The sequence below is a fragment of the Sciurus carolinensis genome, chromosome 6 (assembly GCF_902686445.1).
Source record: "Sciurus carolinensis chromosome 6, mSciCar1.2, whole genome shotgun sequence".
NCBI lineage: Eukaryota > Metazoa > Chordata > Mammalia > Rodentia > Sciuridae > Sciurus > Sciurus carolinensis.
In genome coordinates, this window is record NC_062218.1 from 81,384,986 (window position 1) to 81,408,259 (window position 23,274).

Genomic DNA, 23,274 nt, shown 5'->3' on the forward strand with positions numbered 1-23,274 from the left:
ACAGAGAGACCAAAGATTTAGGAAAAGATCTGATACAAAACAATTGTGCACAATCTACATGAACCAGGCAGAATTCACAGTGGTGAGACGCTATGTTTTGGGCAATTTAACACAAGTTCAGGGATGGAGTTAGGATTACTTCGACAACAATGTGTAAGCTATTGATTAATAAAAAGAGGTCTGATAACATTGAGAGTATTGTGTCTGTTTATTTTTGTTCTAAGTTGTGCCTTGTCTATAGATAATAGTTATGACACTAGTAATCAAACCATGGTTTTTAAAAATAATTCTATCTTATTGAAAGTCATTACCAAGTAGGGAAAGCACATATTCTTCTAGTGTCAGATAAACATACCTCTAGAAAGTCCAGTTATTTGGATTTGAAGACCAAGAGGAACATACCAACTGTTGGTTTCTCCACTGAGGATCTAGAAAGAAAGCACCAGCAGTATTGGCCTTGTAAATCTAAACCTAAAAAGGTCAGACCACAAAAGGAAACCTCATGGATTTTCATTAAAATATATTTCCCTTAACCAGTCAATTTCACCACTACAGATTCCTTCCTTTGGGCAACTAAAATGGTAAAATACTGAATTGTATCTTTCATTAGTCAAATTTAATTGTGGCTTTAAAAAATTTACACTTATTTCTTTACAACTCCTGAGAAAAGGACCCTGAACCTGAAAGAAAGGACTGGAGAGTGGCTTCTGTAATGGGGAAAATAGCCTGAGAAGAACTGGATGGTAGGAAAGTTTGGAGGGCAGTATCTGTCACTTACTCAAGTGTATTGCATGCATACATACCAGTCGATAAGTATTTGTTGACCGTAAAGCAGCATCTGGCAGTAAGGAAGAAAATTAGCAAATGAAATCTAGAACTCAGAGACAAACCTACTCAGCAATTTTTCTTAGGCTTGTCCTGCTCGTACATGACTGTACACATCTGTGTCATGCATCATGCATTATGTGTGAATTCTCTATGCTTATCCTGCTTGGCCCAATGGAGTGTAAGTGCCTTAAAAGCAAAGTTTTAGCTCCTGTTTTATTTTTAGTTCTTTTTGGTGCTCTGCACACCACAGGCCCTCCATAAATATCACTGAGTGACTGACAGCCTGTGTTGGCAGCTTTCAGGAAAAAAACACCTGAGTCAGTTGAGAGTTGGCCAAGAATCATAGTGAAGAGTTATTTTCTGTATAAATATCGCAGGACCTTCTCATACAAAAAACAAACAGAAATTTGAAGGACACATACTACAGGAGCAAACCTTAAGCTCCATTTCAGCATACCATAAAGCAAAAGGAAAACTAAATCAGAATCTTCAGGAGTATAAACAACTCCCTAGAAAGAACAAGTCACTCAAGATTTCCAGTTAGAAATAATTTCCAAAAATATCTTTTATGCCTTCTGACTTTCACAGAAGGGGGCCTAGGACTCATTTCCATGGCTGCAGCAGGTCCCACCATTCCTGTCACTCTCTAACCTAGTGAGGTCCCTTCTGTTGTGGGGCTTAGATGTCAACCCAGCACTGAAACTTCAATTTCTCAGGACATCACTATTTTCAATATTCCTTTGGAATATATTAGCATGCTAGACATTGTTTGTTGTCACACTATATGTTGTACACTTTACTATATTTTGTGAATCTAAACTTTTTTATGTAAACTACACGGTAATAAAATCTCACAATTCACACTTAATAGTTATAGCAATTACATCTTTAGAGCCAACTTTGTGCCAGCCTCTGTTCTAAGCATACTCTAGGTATTTTAATTCATCTGATCCTCACATTTGTCCTGTAAAGTGGGTACTTGTAACTTTTCTAGTGGAGGTAAATATTAGTTCATGGAGGTTTTTATTTGCATTTCTTTGATGGTGAATGATAGCATCTTAGTCCGTTTTGTGTTGCTATAACAAAATACCAGAGGGTAGGTAACTTAAAAGAGAGTCTACTTAGCTCATAATTCTGATGGCTGAAGAATCCAAAGAGCATGGTGCTGGCATCTGGCTGTGTCACAACATAGCAGAGAAGTGGAAAGGGAATTTGGCTGCATGCAGAAGAAAGAGAGAGGTTATATGGCAAGACAGGAAGCCAGAGACTAGTCTAGTCTCACTGTTTTTATAATCTGCTCATATGGGAATTAATCCAGTCACAAGAGACCTGACCCACTCTAATGAGACAGCATTAATCTGTTCTTGAGGATTGAGCCACCATGACCTTATTACCATCCACTAAACTTCAATGTTCCACCACTTTAACACCACCATATGGGAGCAAGCTTCCCGCCCATGAACCTTTGGTGGACATACTCAAACAGCAGATATTGACAATTTGTATATCCTTTTTGAAGAAATGATATTTAGACCCTTGCCTCCTTTTAATTGGATTACTTTTATTATGGGCTGTAAAAGCTTTAAAATATATTTTAGAAACAAGTCTTTTGTGAAGTATATACTTTCCAAATATTTTCTCCCATTGCATGGACTATTTTTTTTTTTTTCCTGGCAGAATCTCCCTATGTTGTTCAGGCTGGCCCTGGCCTTCATTTCATATCTTCCTGCCTCAGTCTCCCTGGTGACTGGGATTATAGGCATGCTTCATTGCCCCCAGCTTCTTCTCACTTCTTGATGCTATTCTGTTTTTTCCAGATTTTTTTTTATTGGTTGATGCTATTCTTTGAAGTCAATTCTATCTTGGTACTTATCCTCAATCTTATTTCAGTTACAAGAATATTGTTATGAATTGAGTAGTGTCCTCCAAAATTTGTAAGTTAAATTCATTGTTCTCAGTATCTCAGAATGTGACCTTATTTGGAAACAGGGTTGTTTCAGATTAATTATTTAAGGTTGTGTTGGATCCTACAGCATGGGCTTCTAATCTGACTTGCGTCCTTATGAGGAGAAATTTGTACATAGATATATGAACACAGGGAGAATGTCAAGAAATTATCAGAACCTGGAGAACCTGGGGGGGGGGTAGGGGAGAGAGAGAGAAAGAAAGAGAGAGAGAGAGAGAGAGAGAGAGAGAGAGAGAGAGAGAGAGCGCTTGAAACAGATCTTTCTTTAGTGCCTTCAGAGGAAGCCTGTCCCTGCTGACACCTTGATCTTGGATTTCTATCCTCTAGAATTATGAGACCATAAATTTCCATTGTTACTCAAATTGCAGCAGTTTTTATGGTAGCCATAGGAAACTAACGTAGATGTCTAATGCAAAAATTAGATTGTTTTTTAATTTTAGTAGTTATATCAGATCAAAATTCATGGTTTAATAATTTACTGTTTCTTGTTTTATAATCTTAGTTATGTTGCTGAATTACATGAAAATTACATTGCATTTAATGGGCTCTTTATTTTTTCCTGTATGAGTATCACAGGGCTTCAAAAAATTATCAGTATAGTATTAAAATGTGTCAGTGTCCACAACCTCTAGTAAACATTTTAGACTACCTACCTAACATTTGGGTTGCTTAACTTCCTTTTCCCTTTTGAGTAAGAGAAGCATATTTATTCAAATTCTCCCTCCTTCTTCTCCTATTAAATAAGGGAGATGACTCTAAAGTCAGCATTTTAAGAGGACTTTGTCTAAGAAATCAATAATGATAAACTTTTCATTCCCAGTGGTTGGTTTGGATATGTACAAAACACACTTTTAGCATATGAGACCTCTGGAGAATTTCAATGGGGATTTTTGAGAAAAGTTTTCTTGTTCTTAAGAAAGAGACATGAAGAGAAAAATTTCTTCTTCCTTACTATAGTCACCTTTTTGACCACATGGTAGTTAGTCTTTGGGAAAATTACTCATACAGAAGATTGCAGGATTGCAGTGAATGAGAAGTTGGTTTCTTTATGATGTTGGGGAGTTGTAACTGAAGTTTGTCTTGTCTCTGGACTTGTTATGTGAAATGATAAATGTCCTTATTGTTTAAACTAGTTTGGTTCAGAGCTTTGGTTTTCGTAGTACAAAATATCTGAGCTAGTATATAACTATTCCTTCCCAACAATAACCTTTTCCTTTACTTAGCTGCATTGCTTTGCTGATGTTTGAACTCAAAAAGAACATCATTGGATAATTATTCTTTCTTTTGTGCTCTAAACATTTGTGCTTTATTGCCTTTCACTTTAAATTCTTTCTAGATATAAGGAGGCAACAGAAAACTTCATGATAATGTTTTAGAGCACAGATGGCCTGAGTTCCAGCTCATGTCACTATAAGTCCTCTACCCTTTCTAGACTGCAGTTTCATCATCTGTAAAATGTGTGACTAATCTAAGTCCCATATTTTAAAGATGTGTGTGAACAGATCAATGTATGTACAGATCTTAGATCTATGGCAGACCAAATGCTTTCATTTTGATTTTAAAAAATTCTATATTCAACTGTCAAGCTTAGTTATTTTAAAATTTTTTAAAAGTTTTTTTCTTGCAGTTTTAAGGTCTTATTAATTTAAATGGAATATAAAAAATTTAATTTCAGCTGAAAAATTTAGATGTCAGAGTTTTAAGAAATTATTTTAGGTGTACATATTTATGGATACAGTGTGATGGTTTGACATATATATATATATATATGTGTGTGTATATACATACAATGTTCAATGATCAAATCAGGGTAGTTAGCATTTCTATGTCTGTAGATTTTTAATTTTTTTATTACCATATGATAATTATACATATTTATGAGGCACAGCATGAGATTTCAATATACATATACAAGTATTCTGATCAAGTCAGGGTAATTAGTGCTTCCATTTTATTATTATTGTTTTGTGTTTGAAGACTTTGAACTCCTCTCTTCAAGTTTTTCATAAAATATATGTTATTGTGAACTACAGTAACCACACTATGCTGTAGAACACTAGAACTTACTACTTCCATCCCATATATCTTGGTTCCCATTATTCCACTTCTTCCATCCCCCTGCCCTGTCCCTTTCCAGCCTCTAGTAATAACTATTATACATTCAAATTGACTTTTTAAAACATTCACATATGAGAGCATGCAGTATTTGTCCTTCTATGTCTGACATTCCATTTAACATAATGTGCTCTATTTCCATCCATTTTGCAGAAAATGATAGGATAGCATTCTTTTTAGTGGCTAAATTATTGTGCATACATACCATATTTTCTTTATTTGTTCATCTGTTAATGGGCATCTAGGTTGATTTCATACCTTAGCTATTGTGAATAGTGCAGCAATAAACATGGACATGGAAGTACCTCTTTTATATGCTATTTCCTTTGGATATATAACCCAAAATGAGATAGCTGAATCATAGGGTAGATCTACATATTTTTTAATGTTTTGAGGAACCTCCATGCTGTTCTCCATAATGGCTATACGAATTTATTTTCCCTTTGTTGTTCTTTTTTTTCAAATAAACAAATGTTTATTATTCAGGGAACCCATTTTTTTCTTTTCATGTTTTTTTTTTATGTTTTATAATTCAAATATTAAATGGTACAAAGCAATAATTCTGAAAATGGTAAATGCATATAGTGGATAATGTCACACTAGCTTCTCTGATCAAGAGTAGTAACTTCATAATAGTTTTTTAAAGTATTAAGAATTCTTAAACTAAGAGGAAGTTCTGTGAGGGAGGATGGGAGGGGTTAGAGATAGAAACATAAATGGGTCTCAGTAGTGAAACTGAAATACTTTTTCCTCAGAAAGCTTTTGTGAAATTAAATATAAAACAGCACACAACACAACAAAGCAAAATTCATTATTATTCTTTTGAGATAGCTAGGATACTGAAGCATATTGTTTTGTTTACTTTTTTTTCCACAAGATCCTATGTCTTTAAAGAGTCCTCAATGTCTTTATATGTATGAAAGAATTGGAGGCAGGAAGGGCAAAGAAATTGTTCCTCTGTCAAATCACACCAAGATATCTTGATCCACCTATATTTGCTAGTGCAGTGGGGAAACATTTTTACCACAAGTCTGCGGAGTTGAAGTATTTAAAACAAAACACAAGACCACATGTTTCACACTTAAAAGAATGATAGACTGTAGCTTAAGGGTGAGGTGGGGTGAGGTGAGATGAGGTGAGGTGGTTTAACAAGCTAGAGTTTTAAATATCTCTGATACTAAGTGCGTTGGCTGCAAAAATAACTCCAAAGGAACATGACATGACCTAAAATATAGAGGAGTCCCTTATCTAAGTAATGCAATGTAAGAGATCATTTTAACAAAATCCAGCTTTGCTTATACTATGTAATATCTGAACATTGATACACTAGCCCTTGTAATTTACTTTCTATTTTTGGTTGTGAAGTGCCCTTACAGGGTCCACCCTAAGGGCTATTGTCTTTCACACAGTGGGAAGAGAGCACCTCTGAAATATCATGTAATACATATATTATCTCTGTATTGAACACAAATACATCAATTATAAATGTTCAATATAGAAACACTCCATGGGTTTTTTTAACATTGGCAGTGAATTATAGCTCTAAATACCACTGTATCCATTCACTTATTCAACAATTATTCATCGCATACTTATCTAGGCATCAGGATACGACCCTAAAAAGGGTAATCATTCAGCCCTCAAAAAACTTGCATTCCTAAGAGGAAGATTGATAATAATTAAACGACGAACCAAAACCATTATTTTGGACAGTGATGAGTGTGGTAAAGAAAATAAAGTAGGGTAGAAAAGAGCACACGGTGGTTATTTTAAATGTGTGCTCAGAGCAGCGTTCTTTGCAGACGAGATATCTGAGCTGAGACCTAACTGGCAAGAAGAAATCAGCAGACAAAATACCAAGAAGGAACAACTAGTTCTTTTGCAAGAGGTATACAGAAGAAATGGTTAACAATGCTAGATGGAACTTGGCGACTTTCAAGAACAGCTAGAAGGCCTCTGTAGCCAGTGCATGGTTGAGCATGTATTGCTGAGGTACCAGAGTTAGGTAAGGAGTTTTACTTTTATTCTAATTAAAATTGTTATTGATTTTAAGTTTTAAAGCGGTGTGGGAAGTAAAAGATGTAATACAATTGACATTTTAAAATACGATATTGCACTTCAATTTCATTTCTCTGAACCCAATTTCTAATTCTGGTGTTGGACGGAAAACATCCTGGCCCTCCGTCCCTGTTTGCCCAGGCTGTTTGCGCTCGTCGAGGCCTGTTTGCACCCGACGCCCTGCTGTTGACAGCCTCAGAGGACCGTGTGACAGTTGGCAGGCGCAGTGAGGCGTATCCGGAGCCAAGTAGCTGCAGGGGCCGGAGCTGCGGGAGGGGAGGAGGGAGTGGAGCGGTGGCTGCGCGCTGGGAACCCGGGAGGCCTCTGTCGCGAGGGTGGCGGCGCTGCGCACTCGGAGAGAGAGCTGTGGAAGAAGGCGGAGACCGGTTTCCCCGGGGTTCACAGGTCCACTGAAGATTCTGTTTTGTAGGCTCACAAGAGCTTCCCGGATTTGGACTGGAAACAATGGAGATTCGGGACTGGAGACAATGGCGCGAGTGTTGGGGGACAGGAGAGACTAAGAGAGTGTCCTCGGCCTAGCGCCGCGGGGCCTGGCCCAAGGCCCCAGAGACCGCACCCCAGGGAACCGCAGGTGTTGATTTAGAGCCGAGATCAGGCGGGCCTGTGCCCACAACCTGCGGCGCCTGAGGCCCGGCCGGGCGATCCAGCGCCGGGTTTTTTGATCCGCCGGCATCTAGAGGCCGCGCCCAGAGCCGCCAGCCCGCAGACCCGACTTGGAGCGCTGTGGGGTCCGTGTGCGTCCCCGCCCTCATTTCGGTCTCCAAGCCAGCTGGGGACCACTCTGCTTCCGGCGGGCAGCCCTGCGGTAAAGATCCACAGCACTTGCTCCTCTGGCCTCTAAGTGAGTTGCCTGGAGTCAGTCTCCCTGGAAAACCGACGTTTCGCGGCCCGAAGAGTGACTTTTCGTCCGCAGGATCCTGCTCTGCCTTCAGATCGACTTCAGTGACACCTTCTCAGCGAGGCCGCACACTTCCACGCCATCCGAATGAACTACCCACTCACTTTCCATCACATCACCCCGATTTAAAGCGCAGTGGGGCACTGATTTTACTCTCGTGTGTCTTCTGCCTTTGTTTATTGTCGGTCTTTGGAATGTCCGCTCCACAGGGGCGGGGCGGTGCTTTTCTGGCGCCTTGCGGGTGTAGCCGCGCTCAGAACCCGGAGGGCCCCCACGTTGGCTGAAGAAGTGAACTCGCTTCCCGGTTCCCGGGAGCGCAGCGGCCGCGGGCACTTCTGGAAGGGGCGGGGCTTGTGTTGGCCCCGCCCCTGCCGCTCTTCCCCCGCCTCTCCCTGAAGTCGTCCGAGGGCTGAGCGGTGCTTTGGGCTCCGGCCTCCCTGGCTCTTTCTGCAGCCGAAGCGAAAACCCGGAACGGCGGAGCGGCGCCGCCCCACGCGGCACCTCCCCGGCAACCCTTAGGCCGCGCTGGGCATGCTCAGTCAGCAGGGCCGCCTCAGCTCTCGGAGTAGGAAGCTTGGGCGCTCCGACTGTAAGGAGCCGCGGCAGGGGGATAATGGAGCCCTTCACCAATGGTGAGTGGGCAGCGCGAGACCTCGGGACCAGAGCTCTGGGGGCCCCGGAGGGTCTTCGACAGTAGTGACACGAGGGGCCGGGCTGCCGTCGTGCCGGTTCCCCACGAGGGCTGGGGGGCGGTGGAAGGGGGTCGGGGAGGCAGCTGGAGGCTCGGGCGGCGGGTTTGGCCCGCGCGCAGCTGGGTGCTGGCGTGAAGGTCAGCGCCGCTGCCTGCTAGCGCTGCGGCCACGACCCAGCCCTCTGCTACACCGCCGGGTGAGCGAACCACAAAGTTTGAGCTTGTGCGCAGAGGAGGGGGCCGCGGGAAAGTTGGCATCCTGGCTTTCCCCCCGTAGAAGGCGGTGTCAGCCTCCACTCTTCAGCAGGAAGGGTTAAACTGTGGCCGCCGCCAAACCCCACTTCTGCCGGTGCGTGCGGAGCTGTCCTCCTGTCCTTCAGCGAGTTGCCGGCGTGACTTCTAATAGGGCGGGTGGGGATGCGGGTCTCGGCCGGGTAATTTCGTGGAAGGAAGGGAAACTTACGGAAAAACTTGCTGTCCCCTGCCGTGTGCCGCCGAGGTGCTGCTCCCATTGCCACCTTCCTGTCTGTTCCTGGTGCACTCTGCAGGGCGATCAATCTTCTTTTCACTGACTCCTGATATTATCAGTTTTTCAATCAAGGACTCATTGAATATCAAAGATCTGTCACGGTGATATCACAGTGTAGGGCAAGAATTAAAGCAGGAGCCTGCAACCTGAAAACAGCCACTGCCTTTTACCGAATGGGGAGAATAAATCCCACCCTAGTTAATAGCTTTTGTTTGAACCTGAAGTGCCTGAGTCAACAATACAGGAGTGAGATGTCTTAAGCATTTTGCAGCATTTGAGTTTGTGAATTTCCCTTTAGGATAGAAAGTAGGAAAACTGCTAATAAGGAAGCCAACATACTAAAATTAGGGGATTCACTCTCTATGTGACACGTGTTTTCCTGCGGGATGATTGGTTACCTCAGATAGAGTATTGCATTAATAGGAGAAATAGTCTACCTTGTTGAGTGAGTTAATTGCCACCCAAGAGATATTGCCCACTATATCCCAGACCCCAGCCAGACTGTTGTAGAATGCTTTACTTCATTCATGGGATTAAGAACCATTCATTATATTCTCCATGTCCCTAATTCAGACTGCTTTATTCTACTGCCATCTTTCTGTCTGTACGGTTTAATTAGGATGGCAACTTCAACTGTGAATTTTCTTTCGTATTTAGGTTCTACCTGTAAGTGCTAAGGTTCTAAGAATAGTCTGGTAAAGTTCCTCAGAGTTAAAGAAGATATGAGCAGAAAGGAACCAGGGACCATCTAGTACTTGAGTGTAAAACATGTATTAATACAGATCATTAAGTCATTGTAAATGAGTATTCCAAGGCTTATTTTTTAGTCTAGGCTGAATATTTGGATTTTCCATGTTTGTAGGATTTTAAATGTGAAATTTCACCTAATTGAAAAAAAAGGGGACAAGACTGAATCACCCATTTGGTCAAGACTGGTGCTAATTGTTTTGCTGAACCTTTACCTACAGGATTAAAGTACATTCTCAGGTCTTAAAATTAATTTTCTCCCCTCAGAATATCCTACTCTAGATGTGAATACTTGCAAATTATCACATTTGAGAGGACAGTGGCAAATTCCCAGAGAAAAGAACAACAACAACAAAAAGCAATACTTAATTTTCATGTAGAAAATTGGATTTCTGATTCTTATTCACATTTTCAGAGTTGATGCTGGAGATAGATTGATAAATGCATCATTTTAGTTACTGTAGCATCACTCCTTGAAACCTGAACTAGTATCCTTTAACAGGTAAAATAGAAAGCACAACATGTAAAGTCAGCAAGAAATTAGATGCTGGTAACTTGAGGTACTTTTCAGGTTTACTTCAAAACTTTTGAAGGTTTGTTATAGGATTTTTAGTGTCTTCAAACATGACATGACATAATGGTAAATATGTTTATTTTTGTACTTAATTCTTTTGAACGCAGAAAATATGCACACATAATTCTGTCATCGCTCTGGGTGTTTTCTTGCAGAGTATTTTATTATCTTAGAATTTATTATTGCAGGATTTATCAAGCTTGGTATTGGCTTGTGTTACATGTTCATCCTCTTTTAATAAAGTCTTTACCACTTATATTTTCTCATATGTCCATATATAGAGGGGTGTGGGAACTTAACAAGAACAGCTTCAATAATTCAATAATTCAATGGTTCTACCCTCTGACCTATAAATTTGTAAAGGAAGTGAATTTAGTTTCTATTGTCATTCTGACTTTCAAGATTTATCTTTCCAGTAGAGATTTCTGTCTTTTCTCCATTTTCTGTCAAAAGTTGCTGCTGATATGGCCCATTTTCTTGGGCTCTGCTCTCTGCCTGTTGATGATGGGTTCATTTGTTGAATATCCTATGTTAATATGTTCAGGTCACATGCTGCTGCAACCCATTTAAAATGCATGTCTCCAGAAGGAGCTTATAAGGATGGACCTTAGGGTCAGGAATTCCCATTTGGCCCGGGAGATATTTTTGGCTTTGCCCTTGGGGAGGGACTGCTGACTGTTAAGCTGAAGACTGGACATCTGGTTTGGCTTTGGCACTCTGGTGACTATTTTATGGGGAGAGAGATTTAAGATTGGTTTCACAATAACTCTTGTATTCTATTAGGCAGGTTTAGGTGAAACTTTTAGGAAGTAGTGATTTGTTTATTTACAACAACCAAAAAAATCAATGGCAACTCTGTTGATTATTATTATTATTTTTTTGGATAAGGGTACTACTAAATGAAGACAAATAATTATTTGGTGTCTATCTGCTTTGTCCTCTTTTGCATGCAAGGTTGGGATATTTCAGACTAACTCAAATTCATGTTAAGAAATGCTAAAGCCAGTGTTTACCCTCAGAATCTGATTGACAGTTTCTGAGGTTGGGCCTAGACATCAGCAACTTCATTTTGAGGATACCAGGAGTGTTCTCTAGAAGGGAGCTTTTGGGAAACAAATTCAGGATTTGGAAACATGTTGATGAATACATTTCCTGCTCTTACATAGGAGATATTTTTCTCTATTTTCTAGTTTAAAGTGTGATCTGAAACAAATCTAGAGGTTAGAAAAGCATTGGTATTTTGAAGTCCCAGAATTGAAAAGATAATTTAAACAGCTTTATATTTTTTATATGAAAATAATAACCACAAATCACTTTATTGGTGTAACCTGGTGTACAATGAAACAAGGTGGATTTTCTTATTTTAAAGAGTTGTTTTTGTTTATATTTTCAGATTGGTATCCAGTTGAAAGTATTTTTCATTTCTAAAACGGAAAGTCTTGGCAACAAATTAGGTATTTGTGGGTTATAAAGCAGTATAAAATTGTGGTTTCATCTTTTTATTTTATAACTTAGTTGTTCCATAGGTATATATATCTTTTTTAAAAGCCTTTTTAGCATCATCTCTCAAAAATGTGAATTTACCACATTTTGTTTATATGTATACATATGTATGTGTATTTGTATATGTATGCATGTGTATATATATAGCATATATGTATATATATTGTTCTATAACAAATTATTGCATTGAAAGAAAACCTAATGAAATGAAAGCTCATAAGTTTCTCTGTGTGATGGAATATAAATTAAACTGTTTTTATCTAAGTTTTTTCATTTGGGGTAAATAGGACTGTATAGTAATTGAGGGTTAGCATCATTAGAAATTTAGTGGTAGAAACAGTCTTTGCTATTACTTAACACATTTCTAAAAGTGTCTTGAGACAAGATAAAAAACAGCATATTTTAGAAATGGTTGTAGTCAGTGATTCTCATTTGTAGATTGTCTTTGAGAACTCAGTCTCAAAGTGGTAAAGAAATTATCATATGGAAAATAAGCAGGGGTGATTTCCTGGGTAGTCAGGTAGATACCATTTTTGAACACTCACATTTTCTGCTAGGCATAGTTACAAAAAATCCTAAAAACAAACAAAAACAACAAAAAAACCCCAAACCAAAATGCAATTCTGTCATCAAACAGTATTAACCTAAGATAAATGAAAGAATCCAGTTTTTTTTTCATGCTCCAATAAAAATATGGAAATGTAGAAGAAATAAAAAAGTAATGAGGCTTAGTCCAAGACAGTGTTCTAGTGATGAAAAAGAAATAATCTTTTTAACCTGGTTATATGGCATCTGTCACCAATAAGTGCACATTTCTGCTGATTTAATGTACTAGTCTTATTAGGAAACTAATATTCTTTTTTTAAAAAATAACTTTATTTTATTTGTTTATATTTTATGTGGTGCTGAGCAAGGGCTCTTCCACTGAGCCCCAATCCCAGCCCATGGAAACTAATATTCTTATTAGCAGTGTTGTGACCCTTTCTGTGAAAACATTAGAAATTGCGATATGGAAGAATTTAACCAAGATCACCTCAGAATTTGGACTACACCTAGATTAGGCCTGTGGTTCTTGGCAGTTGAGGTAACAGTGCAGCCATGTTCTGTCAGTTATCTCATGTCTTGAAAGCTAGGAGTTGAGCTCATATTACTTGGTCTTTTCATAATACTGTGGGAGCAGCCAGAAAAAAGTCTTTTTCTTTTCTTCTTCTTATGTTTTTTTAAAAATCCCTCAGTATGTACCTTTTCTTAATGTTCATAGGAAACCAAGATTGGAAATGGTGGGAAGTTCTGGAACCCCTTTTTGTGGTATAGCTGCCTTTATGTCTTGTGGTTTTTGTAGAGAAGGCTGCTCATTGTCCTAGTGTTCTAAACAGTAAATCTAACATTAAGAGTCCACAAAATGGTGCTCAGGAGTCCCCTAATACCTGATCTATTGTTGTAATCCATGTGTGGTTGTTTTAGAAGCAACTTTAAGAGTTCAAATCCTTCAGAGACCTTTAGGAAAAACTGGAACTTAAGAGGAGAAACCCCAATAAAGATCAAAGGAATGTGGAGATTTGGGGGTAAAGGAGGAAGCTGCGGGGCAAAGATTTTTTAAAACTGTCATGCATTAAGCCTTAGAAGTCTTTGGTTTAGAAATGAGCCTGCAATGGAGAGCAGAGGCACTGTTGTGTAGGGTTGAAAGATAGGGATAGAAGAGGAGAGGTTGGTGGGTCTGGTGGATAAAAGAGAATTGAGTATGGGGATGAAAAAGTTAAGACTGGTGTTTGGATGCCTTAGCAGGAGAGAAAACATTTGCTAGAAATTTAATCATACTGCTTTCTTGCTATCCTAGTCAGAAAAATTATACTTACTTATAAGTTAGGACTTTTCTCTTTCCTGAATATTTTATGTTTGATTTCAAGGGAAAAAAATACAAAGAGGACTGTAGAGTCATCCTCCTTTCCCCACCCTGGTGGCAGCGAGTGGTGGCTCACTGTTTTTATTACCTGGTTTTGATATCTTTTTTGCTGGTGTTTATGGTTGAACAATGAACCTTTTGTTTTTTTGTTTTATTTCGTTTTTATTCCAATCTTAGCATCTTAACTAGGAGGAAACCCAGCTATTTGCCAAATAAAATTCAGGCTTCTAAGAGAGTTTCAGAAAACAATGGAAAACAGTTTAATTGTAGGAGACCCTTTGAAGTTCTTTTCTTTCTTATGTGTATTGCTTAATGAAGGTCCTCCTGGGAATTCCACATATTTCAAGAATGTTGTCACTGAAACAGAACTTGAGTCTGCTGTCTGGACTTCTAGATTGGGGGACCCAAAGTCTTTTCCAGCTCCAGGGTGCTTCATGGGGGAAGCCAACCCAAAGATATAGGATGAAGAAAGTAGAAGAGGTCTTCCAGAAGTTTCTGTGGGTAAAGCCTCTTCCATGGAAGGGAACAGGAGAATGGAGAATGCAGTGAGAAAAGGATTCCTCTGTGGGTTGGGTGTTCTCCCTATCTCTTGCAGCAAATGATGGCCAAGTCTCTGCAGTACTGTTTCCCAGACAACTGCCTCAGGTATCATTCACTGTCATAGAGATTTCTGGTGGGGAGGAGGCTTTGAGCTATCTGAAACTATTACTTTGTAAGATTTAAAACAACTCTCTGAATATTCATCACTAGAACAGCATTACATCATTCTAAAGTTGTTCTTTAGAGAAAAAATGCATAGAGATTAATGGGAGTGGTTGGGGAGAGCTAAAGATACAAAAGATCTTTTTTAAGTTGGTATTGGTGGTATGATTTGAAGAGAGAAATCTTGTAATATTTGCCCACTTTTAGTTGTCAAAAAGGCCTCCCTTCATGGTTAAGAAAAGAGGCTGGTACAGCCCTGGAGACTCAGTGGGAGCAACTGGTATATCCAAGCTTACAGAGACCATGAGCAGGAGTTTGGGTTGACATGCCCTTAGGTTTAACTGCTCTTCTATGCTAAGTGCATCAGCCCTTGGGGCCATTGATATTGTCCTTTCAGTATCTAGATTAGGTTACACAACTCAGGCTGATCATGAAATATTGGGGGCCAGTCAGTGGGAACAAGAAATATATTGCTTTCTTTTTTGTGTGTAGTGCTGGGAATTAAACCCGGAGGCTGTCTACCAATAAGTCACATCCCTAATCCTCACCACCTCTGCTCTGTGTGTGTGTGTGTGTTTGTATGTTTTACTGGGGATTGAACCTATGGGTGCTCAACCACTTTTTGTTTTTTATTTTGAGACAGGGTTTCCCTAAATTGCTGAGGCTGCCCTCAAACTTATAATCCTCCTGCCTCAATCTCCTGAGTAGCTGGGATTTCAGCTGTATGCCCCCATGCCTGCATAGAAATGTATTACTTTTAAAGCAACAATTTCTCTTCTGTGTCAGTACTTGCTTGAAAGACTTCATAATTTCCAACTGAAGGAAAAACACAGAAAAAAAATTGAATGTGGAGAGCAGGGTCTAGTCTGACTTGGGGATTTGATATAGTATAGTGTGTTGAGTTAAATATAAATAAGCACACTTTCACTAAAGCATGATTAGCTTTGTTCAGGTTTAGATGTTCATTGTAGTGGAGTACATAGTTATGTTTTAGTTAATTTGGGAAATACTATTGACATGAAGAATTGAAGAATTAATATATAGAAGCTTTTTCTTGGGCACAGAATTAAATGAGGATGATTCTTGGTATACAAAAATGTGGTTACAATCTCAGCCTTTTGAGTAATTATCACTAATTTTTAAAAAGTGGGTTAATAGTTAGAAAACTGACCCTCACTTATAAATTGACAGGAAATTTACTGCTATAGAGATTAAGTCTGACAAGTCTGCCATACACATACACACATGCACAACTTGACTTATTGGTTTGATGAGTCAGATTAAAAAATTTTTCAGAGAATAATCAGTAAAATAATTCTTTGTTCAAATTCATCTGAGATCAGGTTTGGAAAATGTATTCAACAACTTAGATATTTTCTAATGCATCAGCTTTCTATATACATTAAAGAGTTCTTATAAATTTCCTTTGTAGATCCTGTTCAGTGTTCCTCATTTTCTATTAAAGAATTCACAGATATTCATTATGCCTAATGCCATATTTTCATTTTAAATAAGAAATTATGTTAAGATGTTCTTTTAAAAATATATCCAGTTGATGGAATTAATTAAAAATAAACTTTTTACCTTTAGATTCTACAAGGGTATTTACATGTATACAGATTTGCCTGAGAGATTAATGAGCATATGTAAGGCATCGCTGACAGTTTCAGTTACTTTCTAGGAAGTGTCCTGAGGATCATTAAGGATTTTTATACCTATAGTAAGAGGAAGGATTTAAAATTATTTTACAAGATTAAGATTGTTAATTTGTTTGGGGAACAGGTTTGACATAAACAGCATAAATAATTTAGCCTAGGAAAAGAAAATTGAAACTAAAGTATTTGATATTTCTTAGCAAGGATATTGGCTGTCCCTTAAGTTAATAAAGTGGCATAACTGTGGATTTTGATCTTTATCGTAATGATAATGATAAACAAAGCAAACTGGGCATGGTGGCTTACCCCTGTAATCCTAGTGACTCAGGAGGCTGAGGCAGGAGGACACACGTTCCAGGCCAACCCTCAGCAACTTAGTGTGGCCCTGAGCAACTTAGTGAGACACTAACTCAAAATACCAAATTAAAAGGGCTGGGGATGTAGCTCAGTGATAAAGTTCCCCTGGGTTCCATCCCTAATACCAAAAAAACAAAAAAAGCAACGAGATACTTTTCCTGTACCAATTGCTATGTTTTTTTAGTCTATGGGAAACCATATTGTACTTGGTATCTTAATGCTTATTGTATTCGAGGTGTCCTAACCAGAATTTTAACTAGAAGTCCTTCCTCTGTGGCATTGGCAACACATTTTGTCCCTTCGTGTCATTGACAATGTTTTTTGAACTCCTATTTATTCTTCAAGAACTCAGTGATGCATTATAGTAAATTTTTAATTTTCCCTTACTTCTATATTAATTCCATTATAGATTATGCATATATATGTATATGTTTTATCTAAATTTTTTTATAATGTATACATAACTATGTAACAGTTTTTAGAAGATGAATGCTTGGGCTTAATTCTACTTTAATGAAACCAAAGAATAATAGAGTTCAAATTTAATTAATTTTTCTTCTTTTTAAAACTTTCCATTGTTTTTCCTTATTAGACTTCCATTTTGCATCATGTTAATAGTTTGTTCTTCTTTGCTTATTTTTGTCTTCTAGGATTAAAATAAAATGTACCTAAATTAACCTTCCTTGCACTGTTCTTTTTTGGGAGGCAATTTTGGGAATGGGGATCAGGGAAGAAGCATAGAGTAGAAATTTTAATATAGATTTTCTTCAGTACTTTTTTTTTTTTTGGTACTGGAGATTAAACCCAGGGGTGCTCAACCACTGAAAACCACTGAACCACATCTCCAACTCTTTTTTTTTTTCCTTCTTTAATTTTGAGACAGGGTCTCACAAAGTTGCTTAGGACTTCACCAAATCACTGAGGCTGTCTTTGAACTGCGATTGTCCAAACTGCTGGGATTTTGGGAGTGCACCACCCATCATGCCCAGTTTCAATACTGTTTTAAACTGCCTCCTTTTATAAATATTTTAATTTTTTTTTACTTGTGCCTGTTTTTCTTTTTAGAAATATAGTAGTATTTAAATGATGATGCCCTTCCCAAAAAAATGTTAAAATGTACCTTTACTGTATGCTAAGTTATTTCAAACTTTGGTCTTAAATATGGGATAAAAATATGAATGCAGCAGGATCCCTGCCCTTGAGAAGCTTATATTCTGGTGGCAGAGCTATTTTTTTTTTTTTTTTTTAAACATGAACTCAGAAGTTAGTATACTCTTTTTGAAAACTGTCAGGCTGAGAATTACAGGTCCCATCCCACAGTTCTGCCTTCAGATACATTTGGTTTTGTACTTTTCTTTTTCATCTTGGACATCTATCCATGAATCTACCTATTTTGTAAGACTATGACATAGTTAGCATAATGATGAAAAACAATTCAGACTGCTGCATTTAAATCCTGACTCTATGATTTTTACTTAAGGATATCGTAGGATGTTTTCAGATCTTTAGTTAAAAAACTAAAATATACAGCAGCTCAAACTTTTTCTGATATTGATAGTGATCTAAGGTACATGGTCATGTGGGTGTGTTCCAACCATACATGGTGAGATTTTGAAAATTTGGGAACAAATGGTATTTATTGTATCTTAATTATTTTTTTAAAAATTTGTTCCTTTTGGTTATACATGATAGAATGTATTATGATATATTATATATACATGGAGTGTAACTTCTCATTATTGTGGTTGTACATGCTAATATCCTAATTCTTGACTAAAGACTTGACGACAATACAGGACTCTGTCCATTCAGTATTTGCTAACAATCATAAATGTGTGACATTTTCAAGGAAGTGTTGCCTGAGAGTAGAGGAATCCTTCATTCCCACATCCAGTTTAATTTTGGCCTTGGTAGGTTGTTCTGGTTCCTTCAAGCAAATGTAATATGTAATACCTCATTATTTACAGAAGTCAAACTTGTTTTAATCTTAGATCAGGTATTGAGTGTAATTTTTCTGTTAGTTGTAGTTGAAATAGACCAAAAGGGTTAGTGTTCACATAATAATAAGGAAATTTAATTGGTAACAAGGTTCCAATTCACAGGCATCAGGAATGCAAATAAACATACACATAACAGATTGTGTCTTTAAGTTCAAATCTGTGTTATATTTCTTCAAAGGAGCTAGTTTTACTAATTTTTGCTGGTTCCTGTGATGCCCTCATTATTGTTTTTGCTCAGTGAATGTAACTTGGCAGCAGCTTTTGGCTCTAAGAATCTATTATGAATTGTGGCGACTTATCTGCCTACCTCTACCCTTCCATGATCTGGATCCTTCCCTACCAGCCCCAACAGAGGTAATATTTTAACTTATGAAACACAAAAGCTAGTATTTTGACCAAAAGCAAGGTGAAGGATATAAGAAATAATTATTTAGTAGCTATATGAGTGGATTGCGTGAGAACAGAATAGAAATATTCCTTACCTTGGACCACAGTCGATTCTGGGAAATCTAAGGATAGCGATTATATTTTCGCACAGGAATAAGTTGGAATCTACTTTTCTGCTCAGGGATGTTCAAAGAAGCATAAATGGTATGTTACCAAAGCAGAAGTACCACTTATTTAGGACTCCATGGTTAGAACTACATTTTGGGCTCCATATAAAGGATGTTCGTTCTTGTTCACTGAAGACCAGATAAAAACACAATTTTGTTTTCTACATAGGTAGCATCTAACATAGTGTTTATTATAAAATACTCAATGAATGTCATCTGAGATTAATGCTAATTCACATAACTCATAAATAATAGTTCTGTTTTGGTTGTACTGCTAACTTGGAGGGTTTCTTTCATTCTCTTTTTTAAGGAAGATCAAATTCAATGCCTGTTTCCTTTTTCTATGAACTTTTGTATAGCAAATACATGTAATTCCAAATTATGTTTTTTAAATAATCTTCTTCAGTGTTTATTCAACTTCCCCCATGCATTAATTGAGTATTTACTGTGCTTTGTATGGAGGAGACAGTGCTAAATAAGACAGTGTGTCTGTATTTGAGGATAAAGATGATATGGCTGGAGAGAAGCTCTTATTCTGAAGAATTTTCAAAATCAAACTTGAAGAGTGACCCAAAATTTTCCTTTTTCTGTCTTTCTTGTTTGGTGCTTACTTTGTATCTGGAGAGCTCTTGTGAATCTGAGACGTAAGTTAAATCAGTTTTTCTTCTTCTAGTGTTGCAGGGCCTTCTGGGGGACCTGTATTGGAGTACTGTGCCCTATATTGGAGAGCCACAAAAGCAATTCCAAATCAATTGGATTTAGCTTTTCAAAAGGAATTTTCTCATATTCCCTAGAGTTCACAAGTGGACATGAATTGGTCACATACAACCTTTCATGTGGCCTTTTGAAAAGAGTAAAGGAGTTGAAGCTATGACTTGTCTGTCCATTGGGCAAGGCCATTGAAAGGTGGGGCTCTCTATTAGTGATATAACAGAATTAGTATGATTGGTTAGTTGCAGCAGAAACTAAAATATGAAAACACAAATTTTAGCATAACCATAAAGAGGAGGAAAAGAAAAAAAAAGAATGTCTTGGTGTTGAAGGATAAAAATAAAACGACACTGCAAGAAGAACAAAGCTTTAACATTACCTTAGTGACTTCATAACTCAAATTATGGTATATGATACTGGGAAGACATTGATTCACTCTTCCCTTCTCCCTTAAAAATTTTTCATACCTTCCTCTCCTCCTTACTTGTCATATTTATGGGGAGATTGTATAGGAAGAGTACAGGTAGTATTGTATTGGCCTACTTTGGCTGCTGTAATGACAGAAGGTACCAACATGGTAAGTTTCTGGTGAGGGCTCTCCTTTAGTGAAAGATGCCTTCTTGGTGTGTCCTCATATGACCCTTTCTTTGTATGTGTGGCATGAACTTTGATGTTTCTTTCTCTTCTTATGAGAATACAAATCGTATATGGCTTAGGGTACTGCACTTGCAATCTCATTTACCCTTAAAGGGCTTTCTCTCCAAATAGTCACATTGGGGAAGTGAATTTGGGGGATTTCAACAAATGAATTGGAAGGAGGGACACAATTCAAGTCTATAACAAGATCCTTCAGTTTTGGACAGTTCGTTGCTGGAAATTTGAGGGTAAAGTGACTGACTTTCTCCATAGAAAGCTGTTATTGGTATTTATATTTCTGCTGGGAAATGCTCAAAGAATATATGGTCATTTTTTTCTGGACCCAGGTATCCAGGATGACGCCAAACCTCTTGTCTCATTCATGTCCTGTCAAGGAGTGATCCAGACCTTCTATATTTATTTTCTTTACTTTGTGTATTTGCTCTATATGCTTTTTCAAGCAGTACAGTGAGATTGGTATGCTCAAATAAAGATGTCTGAGGTGTTTGGGAGTTTTACTTTATATTTAAAGACAGAGTTGTACTTCTCAACCCCTTTTATATTCTTAATTGTGAGCCCCTAAGAGATTTTATTTATATGAGTTACAGCTTTAGATAATTATTGTTAGAAAATAACACTGAGAAAAACTTTAAATATTAATTTATTTAAAACAGTAAAAGACCTTTTATATGTTGACATAAATAACATTTTTATGAAAAAACTTTTCTAAAACAAAAAGACAAATGGGAGGTATTATTACATTGTTGCAAATATCTGGCTTATTAGAAGACAAATTGGGTTTTCAGATTTTCTTCTGCATTCAGTCTGTGTGTATCACCTTGTCATGTAGCCCAGTTAATGCTGCCATATGCTCATAAGAGAAAGAAATGAAAGTATAAAATAAGATGTTGTTATTCCAAAAATACTTCTAACTTTGAAGACCCCCTAAGAGGGTATCAGGACTTCCCAATGGTACCCATACTACATCTTGGGAAATTGCTACTCTAAGCATTAAAACCTCACTGGGGAAGAATAACTAGACGTCCACAACAGGTAGGAAGTGGGGCTGTTAGAACTGGTGGCAAGTTTCTCAGGATAGATGTACATCACGAGGCAGAAATGCTCTGGCCAGGCATGTCTTAGAAGCCATATTATCAGATATTTTGCTTATTAGAAGATTTAGAATCCCTTATTTTAAACTTGGGTGGTTCTAAAGCTGGAAGGACACATGTTCTCTTTTAACTAGTTATCTTTTAAAAAATGATTTTTGTGCCTATTTCTGTTTATACAAAGGATTTTCAAAAAGCTGCCCCATTTCAAACCATATGACCAGACCACCACTTCACACATTGTAGAGATATATCATTTAGCTTCTTAGTTCTTTAGTGATTTCTGGACTTGTCTTAATTTTAGTGAAATAAAAACATATATAACTAAGTTCAATTTTTTTTAATACTTGTCCTTATCTAAGGACTCAGGATGCTACAGTGTTCTTTGTCCCATCCCTGCTCTACCATAGAATGATCCAGATCTTTAAGAGAACTAGAATTAACCCTCTTTTTTTCTGGGGTCTTTGGGGCCATAAATTACTAAGCTTGATCCATGTTCCCAAGCTTTGGTCCTGGGCATTAGCAGGTCACATGGGATCAGCCTATGGAGTTTAATCATGCATGTGACAGTTCATCTGTAATTAGTTTGGTATAATATGATTTCCACTTGGCTGGCAGTGGGGATAGGAGGGTACTACACTGAGCTATACACTGGTTTTCAACTAGGTGTTCTCCTGTAGGGCTGAACCCTCACATTTCTAATCGGCATTTTGTCAGCTTGAAATGCTGGTAAGGCACAAACACAGATTGGTCTTCTCCCAAAGTTGTTAGAGGTCATTTTATTCTGTTTTTCTTAGAGAAAATCTAATTAAGAAGTTGAATTAGCACCTATGACTTCTTTAAATGCAGTTCTTTTCTTTCCAGCAACTACTGCCACCCACCATGTCTCTCTCATACACACAGACACATAAGGCCATTTCTGGTCCCATTTATCCCGTAGAATAAAATGAGATGGAGAGGAACATTCACTTATGCATTAGCTTCATTTTTATGGGACATAATATGTGGTTAAATAATGTCTCCATATATAGAAATGTGTGCTTTTTTCATTTCCAGGACTTTCATGTGTCTTTGGTGGTTAGTCTGAAAGTTTTCTCTTGTGTTTTGATATTTTCTTTTTCAACTAAAATAACAATTTTAAGAAGCAAAGCAGAACTGTCTTAGTTTGTATAAACTGCTTGATGTTTTATTTTCCAGATGTGTTAGCAGAAGTTAATATAAAAAAATCCTTGTGTGGCATAATGCAAAAATTATTTCTGAATCTGAACCTGCAGTAGTTTCTAACTGGTGTTTATCACTTTATGTTTGCTTTTATCTTTGAGGTTAAGGAATGATCACCAGATAATTTAAGGTATCTGTCAAGTCTTTGATTACTAGACACATTGCAGAAGAAATAAAATTGTTGCTAGTGTTAACCTGGCCATAGCAGGGTTGTCAGTGATATTAAGATTCTCTGTAGTCTGTAGAATCTTGTTATGGTATGGTACAATAGAGATCACTGAAGCTGTGAAGTTTAAAGTTTAAGATATCAGTAATAATCCTAAAACTGTCTTCCCTCCCCTTTTTCCCCAAGTAAGACAGGGCAAAATGATCACATGTAAATATATATGTCCCAGCATATGCATGTAGGTTCCCCTGACTGAACTAGGACTCTAGGAAAGGAGGTTTAATACTTCCCCCATCCTAACCCATCCCTTCAAAATACCTTGAAATACCT

General features: G+C 37.8%; 1 protein-coding gene across 3 annotated transcripts in view; it reads left to right on the plus strand.

The window, feature by feature from the left end:
- The first annotated feature begins 6,889 nt into the window (after positions 1-6,889).
- Positions 6,890-23,274, plus strand: part of Lnpep (leucyl and cystinyl aminopeptidase) — a 91,179-nt gene continuing 74,794 nt past the window's right edge. The window contains exon 1 of one of the 3 annotated variants that reach the window (XM_047554970.1): positions 6,890-6,914. Coding sequence is in view for 1 of the 3 variants with exons in the window: in XM_047554969.1 (XP_047410925.1) it covers positions 8,500-8,518 (19 nt within the window). In the remaining 2 variants the exon portion in view is untranslated. Of the gene's footprint in view, positions 6,915-7,232; positions 8,519-8,756; positions 8,775-23,274 lie in introns of those variants that run through there. The other 2 variants (XM_047554969.1, XM_047554971.1) reach the window with 2 other exon arrangements.